Raw genomic sequence first — 8,931 nt, 5'->3', positions numbered from 1 at the left:
TGTGCAAGAACGAGATTCACCAAACGCACAGGCCAGGAGGCTGGTTTGTTCAGTGATAATCGTCTGCTGCTTGCAGACAACACGTGTGCTTGATGGATACAAACTGAACTACTTCGAAAATGTATTGTAATTTTAACAGATAGCAATATGAAGCAACATGCACAAGATGAGTATGTTCTTAGAATGTGATTAAAATGAGTAACAGTGTCCACAATAGTGTTTATTTTTGCCATTAAGAACATTCCTTCCGCTGAACACCATGTGGAAATGTTCTAAAAAAAAAAAGCTATGCCTGCACTTTCGCCTAGAGCATCCCATAAGTCTGTAAAATAACTGGTTTCACCAGATTCACGAGCCCAGTTATTTTCATTGAATGTGTTTGTTTCATTAAGACTTTCGGAACGCACCCATAATGGGTGCATGCCACACTCACAATTTAATAAAGTGTCATTTTAATAATATTTAAAATATTGGCCTGCTGCACACACTACCAACTTTTAGAATACCACTGGAAATACAACAAATTAATTTCAAAAAATTAAAATTTGAATTTTAAATTCTTATACAATTAACAATTTTTTTGTTGATTAATGTATTCCTTAACATTTGTGACTTGTGTTTGTAGATGTATGTATTCCAAGCATGAACAAGTGAAATGGAAAATGTAAACTACTCCGCAACTGAAATTAAATATTATGTATGTATAAATATACGATATGTGAGTGTGTACATTTGTCATTTAATTGAATTAGTATTTTGTGGATACGTTGTATTGGCCGACACACATATCTCCGCCGCGATTGGTGCAGCGGAATGTGTGAACCAGTATTGCTAATCTGTTCGATAGAGAAATCGCTTCAGTGAACTGAGGCACATCTGTTCATAGAACAAGGGAAATTAGAGAACTCAGCTCTATCTAAACATTGAGTTTTAAATACCATGCATTATAACGAGTTAACATGCTAACAAGTGGCTTTATATGTACATACATATGGACTAAAACTTTGCTAAATTTGGACTAACACATGCATAAAATTACCCAAAATGATGCAAAAGAAGACTTCTTCATAGTGATTCATTATTTGTGTGATTTCAAATAAAGTAAACAATGTATTATTTTTCCATTGCATTAATTGGCTTGGTGGCATTTTAACTGTTCGCTCCCAATAAGCCCATCCACACTGGTACTGGAACTGCAACGACATGTGATACATGACTGACACTACTACTGGTTTGAGAACTAATAATCTGTGCTGCGAACGTGTTAAACCTTGACAATTGGACCACAAACACTTCTCCTTAAGCAGTATTATTGCCTCTCTATGATGGGTGACAGTCAGCTGCCTTTGTTGTACATTTACAAACGAAACTGGCTTCCACAACAATAACAAGAATAAGAAGAAAAGAATAACAAGTACATATATTGCCACCAGACGATAAGCTGCATGGATTTCTCTTTTGTTATGAACTTGCCATCAAAGCATGCCAATTTTAACAAAGAAAACAATATACATCGCATTAAGCAGCAAAAATACCAGCTTCCTTCCTTCGTACAATTCCTACAAGAACATGTTATGGAGCCGAGAGTTGAAATACAGAAATGCTCATGCATCCACATAATCTTTTTTTTTTTTGAACAATTCTAAAGTGATGAAGTATGATCAATAGTACTGGAGGCATTATGGAATTCAATGTTCACTTACCAAACACTCACATACACACACAAGCACACAACATCAAACCGGTCAAGTACTTAAGATAATATTATGGTGCTTCCAATCCAACGAAACTCACAGTCACTTTGTCCTTAGTGATAGAAAAGTGCTTCATTAATACAGTTGGCCACACTAGTTACTAACTAGCCAATGAAAGTGCACTGCATAAAATAAGAAACCATTACATCATGCTATATTTCCAAATTAATCTTCCTGTTGAACAGTGTGAGCCATGAGCTGGAGCTCTATTGAATTGTTTTCAATTATGTTTGCGTGAGTGTGTCCAGGAATGGAATGACAATTGGCAACAATGGCGAAGGTTAGCGAGCAGGGATGCACGTGATGATAAGAGGCAGGGAGGTGAAACAAAAATTGTGATCTGCACCACGGCAGAGATGTGTGTGTCGGCCTTTAATCACGCAGACCTTTTAGATTGTTAGTTATATTTGTGGGAGGGTGAAAGGTAGTAATATGTAAGGTTGAAATAGAGAAAACATTTGTTTATACCCTTGAATTTTTGGAAAGTTCACCTTAAACCAGGAATTATACTTGTATTTTATCATGGTCCAACAGTGGCCATACTGAGTAAGAGATGTGAATGTAGCTAGGAAAGTGAGGACATGCAATATATAACTGGAATGACCAAAATATAATAGGAATAGAAATATACAAAGCTTTTGTATAATTTAAAAATGCAGTTTACAATAAATTTTACAAGTTTGGTAGGGAATCCAGATGTTCATCTGTAGCAATTGTAAAGAGGAATGTGTATATTTTTGTCTCAAGACAAAATATAAAGGGAACATTTAATTTGTAATAAATATTTACTTTTGAGGTAGATAACACATACTGTGAAGTCACAGGGGGTGAGTGAAGGTATAGAGCTCCACATATTCTTGATCATAGCCATAGTTGTGATGGTGATTACCATCCTGCCTGGCTGCCTTGTTTTCACAAAGTCTTTTGATGTTTTCTGTTACATTAAATTTTAAAGATGTTGGCTTACTCCATTTGTGAAAAAGTAAACTCCATACTGGATCTATGTTACCATTTTCATTATTTAATTTATTCCAGTGTTCTTTTTCAATGAACGAAGCTTCCCAGACATTCAACTCTATGTTTCCCGTCAATCTTTTTAAAACCCTTCTCGTTTTAATCAAATGCTTCTCTTCGATGATGTGAGCTGACAAACCTGTTCTTGGGTTTAGATTTATAATATCCAAATCGTGTTCGTGCCATCTTATTGGCATTTCCCTTGCCGTTTTTCCTACATAATCCTTTGAACATGAACAATTTATATTATATATTCCTGTGGTTTCCACATCTGGTAGAGAGTTTCTCATTTTGAATTAATTAAATGTACATTCCAAACTTCTTGCTGATCTAAAAACAATTTTGAAATTAAAACTTCTAAAAATTTTGGCAATTTTATGTGAGAATCACTTGTGGGATAGAATACACACAAATTTCTTTTCAACAGATCTTTGTCTGTATTTCTCTTTTCCTTTAGTTTTCTTGCAACTTGTTTTTGATTTGGTTTATTCTGTTAGTGTGAAAGTCATTTTCTTTTGCTATATTAAAAGGCCTTTCTTCTTCATTTTTGATATTCTTATTATGAGAACATAGTCTTTGTGCTCTCAGGAAAAAAATTAAAAATATATTATCCATTGTTATACGCGAATGTTCTGAATTGGCATGGATGTATTTTTCCCCTGATAATTTTTTCCTATGGACTGATGTTTGAATTGTTGAGTCACTTGTCTTAATTTGCAAATCAAGGAAAGAAATTACATTGTTATTCATGGGTTCGCAAGTGAATTTTATGCGACGATGTGATTCATTTAACAACTTAAATAAGTCCATGATGGTGTTCTCATTTTTAGCAATAATCAGCACATCATCTACATATCTGATGTAGAGTATGATATCCGTACCTATCTCATTAATAATTGGAGATTATTGAAACATCACAACGAAAAACAGTTTTCTTATGCTTGTAATAACCGCAAACTATAGGAAAATAATAATTCTACAATGCAAGCAATGCGTACATACAAGAAAAACTATTATTTAGAATTATTTAGGTAAAATTATTTCTGCAGCTAGAAACTTGTGAACCAAATTTAACAATTTGTTTCAAAATGGTGGATGAAAAACTTATTTTCTCCATGTTGCTATGCAATGCTCTACAATGTTTTTTTCTTCAAAACTGTCTAGAATACATTTTTAGAGTGCCAAACCATCCAGTGATGGTTGCATGACCATTTTAGAAAAATTTCGTTTTTAGTACATAGGTTTGTACATTTTGCTAGATATCAGAACCAATGTTCAAAAAAATTATTGTCTTTAGTTCTCCTGGAGCAGCCATGTTTCCGACATGGCGCATGGCTTTTTTGCTCATGTAGCATTGATTGATTGATTGATTTGGTGTTTTAAGTCCACTTTATGCACAGTAAGGCTAATCAGGACTGGAACTACAGTTTAAAGTGGAATCCAAACCACTTGTGCCTCCACCGGGTATCGAACCTGGGACCCCTTGTTTACAAGGCGACGACGCAACCACTGCGCCATCGGGGAGGCTGCTCATGTAGCAGTATACAGAAACCTTAATATCTCAAAAACCATTAAAGGTAGAGACCTGAAACAAAATTTATTTTGTAGCTAATGAAGTGTACTTCCTATGATATACAGGTATGTTTTGCTTGAAATTGCATCATAAGTACAAAAATTGTGGTGTAAAATGGGGTAACAATAGTTAAAAAATTGCATTTTTAAGCCCGATTTTTTTAATGAAGGGTTTCAGTCTAAGGCTTAATTTTTTTTCACGTGTAGACCTACCTGCAGGGTGTCTGTAAATAAAATATCAGTGCTTAGAAATGCACCCCTTTTTTACAGCATGGGCTCAAACATGGCCGTTCATTGAATTTTGACAGTTTTCGGGGCTAAATATCTCAGATGGGTCCCCTTTAAAAATTCTGAAATTTGGTACATAGGAAGCCCTTCATGAACCTAACTCACAGTAAAAATCTCAACTTTTAGATTCAACTCCTTTTGGTCAATATGAGGTAACGTATGTCACGTAATTTCTGACCTTGCAAAGTAAGGTTAAACTACAATACATTCCATACTTAGAATAATGAAGTATTTTCTTTTTCTTTTTTAAATTTGGGTTAAATAAAGGCTCAGAAAATATAGTAACATAAGGTTTTAATACTTGACTTACCATAAATTGAAATTACAAGGTATGACAATTGAAAATCTGCGAAATTTCTGTGCAAAAGGTTTGATTTATTAGGTACCCATGACCAGTTGGTATTGTCAGTTCCAGTTTCCTATTCAATCTTTGTTAAATCAGGCAGGATTCTTTGTTCTTTCACTAAGTTCCTAAGTAAATTATCAGAAACCTTCAGTTCATCACATATTTTTTCTTGACCAATTGGTAGCAATCAAAATGATGATTCTGACCTTTTCAACATTAGTTTTTTGCTCATTTAAATTTTTCTTCTTATAATTTCAATTATATGATTGTACTGGCCACTCAAAGGATTGTCACACTTGCTTTCCTTTTCTTAAGTTTTAACCTTTTGGCTCCCAAGCGTCTCGGGTGAGATTCCCAAATGTAAGCCTCACGGTCCCAAGCATCTCGATCGAGATGCTGTGTCAAGGTCGTAGTTTTTACGTTATAACGTTTCTATTTTTGGCTAGAATTTCGATTTTTTTTATATTGTTCCTAACACATGTATTTAACAGAAATGTTGTTTGCATTTTTTTTCGTCTTCATGAAAATGGAGGGGAAAAGGTGGGAAAAGGGACTTCTCTTTTGCGTCTCTTTTCAAGGTCAAATTTTTGCCGACAAAGGAAGACCGGCTTTGTTGTTCTAAAGCAATGCTTTTCACTCCCTCCTGTTAACTGCATTCGAAGGAAGCTTGTTTATAAGTATCCGATGTCAAAATGAAAGTTTTCCGTGAGGGCGCAAGCAGGGGGTGGGGGAGGGGGAAGACTGGTTGTTGAATCTGCGTTGTGAGAATGGAATTTCGAAGCGCGCTGAAGGAAACCTTTGTTTTTTTAGCACAAGTGTCCACAAGTTGCGACAGGGGTTACCCTGCATTCTCTAAAAATAGAATTTCAAGCAGCTGTAAGAATCGGCGCTCATTCTTCACTGCGTTCTAGCTTTTCGTCCGTGAGTGTTGTGCGTAGGTGTCATTTTGTGCCCAAGTGCGAGGACATTTTTTGGGTGAAGTGACAATTTTTTAATATAATTTTTGGGGGTTTTCTCCCTTCCCCCTCCATATATACGCCAAATTTGCATAAATTTTGAATTTTGTGCATTTTGACATTTTTTCGGGGAGCGGGGGGAAACACAATTTTTTTTAAGAAAAGTATTTTTGAGGGGATTTCCCCCCTTTCCCCCTCCATATGTACGCCAAATGTGCATAAATTATATATTGTCTGAATCTGTGATTTATTCTGCGTACAACGTTATATCTTTCATATCTCTAGGGCATTTAGTTTTGTGAGCTATAGTCATTTCAAGGTACCGCTGCATTTTGAAGCTTGAATCAGTGGCCCCATTCCTTTTGGGGGTACAACTCAAGTTACATTGGTCATACGACAATGATGCAAATATTTTTCTGTTTCTTACATGCCAGCGATAATTTCTATGTGCATTTTGAACTTTTCATATCATTTTTTTCAGGGGGGCAGGAGGGGGCGAAACCCCATTTTTTTTGGGACTCAAATACTTAGTGAAAAGCAACTTTCCAGTTTCCTTTGCGCTCCTTGTAGGATGTGAATAGTTTTTCGAGCAAGATCACTTTATTGTTTTTCTGCAATCAGCCTCCTCAGTTTTGAAACAGGAGATGCATAAAAAACAGAACAGACTTCATGCTTTTCCTTTAGTTTTCCTTGGCTTGGCACAAAGACATGATTTCAATTCTGGCATTTAAGTGAGTTACTTTCTTCACATATGAAACTTGTACTCCAACATATCAGGCATATTGATTTAACTGGTATAAGGCTTTCTTGACATTTTTTTTTACCTTACCTTACTCAACCTTTTCTTTAAGTGGTACTTCTGAAGATCACAACATACTTTACCATATAAAAAGCTATATTTAATTGTATTTGCATATTGTCTCTAAGCCATACACCTGTAGTCTTGACCTAAGAAGTGTTATCATTTTCACTGACTTTGTTAAGATTAGTTAGGTCTTTGAGAACCTTACCAAAAGGGTATTTATGACAGTCCTCTCCATTTCCTGTCACAGATAACGGACATTCACAAGTCACTACTCTCGGCACATTAGGCAAAGGAAGAATTACAGCAGAGATTGTACATGCACAGATCAATTCCAGGCTTGGCCCACATCCTATCAAAACATGTCTCTGAATCTTATGCTGTGCATGACTCATCTATTTCAACGAATGTCTTTTCTTGGGGAAAAAAAGTGGAAAATAAATTAAACAAAAGATAATATATTCTACCAGCTTTGACACTCCAAAATAAATAGCCTACTTTCAGTGGAGTGCCCTAGGAGGGGTTTGTGGGGGTCATAACCCAATACCTGTAACGATTGATAAATTTTGGTAAATTTCTTTATTATTCAAATTACTTTTCGATAACCCTCGTATATATTATTTTGGAGTTCTAATCTTTTGAATGTATATTATATCCTTGTTAAAATTGTAACGCAGTTTCTGCCAAGCGAAAAAGAATGCGAAGCAAGTTGAAGCTTGCATTATTTTTCTTTCTTAACAACAATGGGTTCTTTTTTGTTCAGCGCTGCGCAGGTTTTTAAATAAGTTTAGCTTTCATTGTGTTTCCCGATATGCCTTTTTGGAAGGGGTAATTGTTTAAGCTAAAAATAACTTTTCAGTTTGTCCAAATCTTTTGTTGGGTAATAGAATTGCGCAATCCCGCGAGTATAAATACCAGCCGTTTCGCTGGCAAAATAATCAGTATAGCAGTAGATTCAGGAATTGTTAGGTGATTAAATCGCTTGTCGAGGTCCAGGGCTGGGAGAATACGGGCTTTGTGTGGGGAGTGGCTGGTCAGCTCTCCCTTCCACAATGTCCGAGGTTTTCCGTAAGCCACCTTTCGGGATTTGTGCTGGTCAGCATGATCCTTAAAGGGGATTTTGGCAGGCATATAAATAATTTGATTCATATTTAAATATTTAATCTTAATAATTTAAACTTCGAAATTATTCATACATTTTAAATTCTGTCGAAGTTGTCACTGGTCAGTGTGACTCCGATATAAATTCAAGATATACATCCTTCTCGTCGAGTAATTTTTAAATCATTCTGAATTCTCCTGGTCAGGAGGTTCATTTAAATAAATTTGTTTCTTTATTACTTTAATCCGAGAGCATACCTTTGGTCAGAGGGTGCCTTTTAAATCTCACAGCTTATATAGTTTTCATGTCCATTTTAAAGTCTGAGTATCCGTAACGTTGAGGAAAGTTTATTGGTTTCTCTTATTTAGGTTTTATTTAGATGTAATTTGAAACAGTTATAATAGGTGACCGGTCGAATATAAGTTTTTCTAGAAATCATTTATTGTAAAAGTCTATTGTTTTGCTTTTGCAATGTGAGTAGCCAAAAAGGGAAAACATAGAGTCCCCTATTATGTTACGGAATTCCACGTGGACATTTGTAATTTGTGGCCGAGATATGGCTTTGATATTGGGTAGAGAAAGGCTCCCCTTATATTTTGTTATGAATGTTATTAGAGGTTGACCCTGAAGATGGTAGTTTACCTCATGAGTTCTAGAGAACATAATGCAGATGTGAAAATATGACAGAAGCACGAATAGAAATTTACGAAAAGATGTTATTCAAATTTTTCTTTGGTTTTGGTTAATAGTAATTTTGTCGACCATTACTGAATAATTTGTCACCTGTTTATTGAAACCAAGTTAAAGCTGGGTTAGTTCTATGATGGGATATGGACATGTTATATAAGAGAGAGCTCTCTGGGTTTTATGTTTATTCTAAACCAAGTTTCAGTCTATGTTACGGAGTCGTTATTGATCTAAATTTTATTTTTTGGCATTCTAATTTTCTTTTGATCAGAAGTTTGTATATTTTTCTTTTAACTTAACTATGTTTGGATTTGTAAATAAAATTTGTAATCGTTAATACAGGGCGCGAAATTTCCGGTCGCCAGGTCGCCATTGGCGACCAAACGTTTTGGGCTGGCGACTAAAATTTC

At 35.3% G+C, this 8,931-nt stretch overlaps 1 protein-coding gene across 1 annotated transcript in view; it reads left to right on the top strand.

The window, feature by feature from the left end:
• The first annotated feature begins 2,025 nt into the window (after positions 1 to 2,025).
• The window catches only part of LOC145999237 (uncharacterized), a 41,505-nt gene continuing 34,599 nt past the window's right edge, over positions 2,026 to 8,931 (top strand). The window contains exon 1 of the mRNA XM_083136172.1: positions 2,026 to 2,034. Coding sequence (XP_082992298.1) covers positions 2,026 to 2,034 — 9 coding nt within the window. The remainder of the gene's footprint in view (positions 2,035 to 8,931) is intronic.

Source organism: Lepisma saccharinum, chromosome 15, assembly GCF_977018435.1.
Source record: "Lepisma saccharinum chromosome 15, izLepSacc3.1, whole genome shotgun sequence".
Lineage (NCBI taxonomy): Eukaryota > Metazoa > Arthropoda > Insecta > Zygentoma > Lepismatidae > Lepisma > Lepisma saccharinum.
This window is presented reverse-complemented; position numbering and strand designations above follow the sequence as displayed.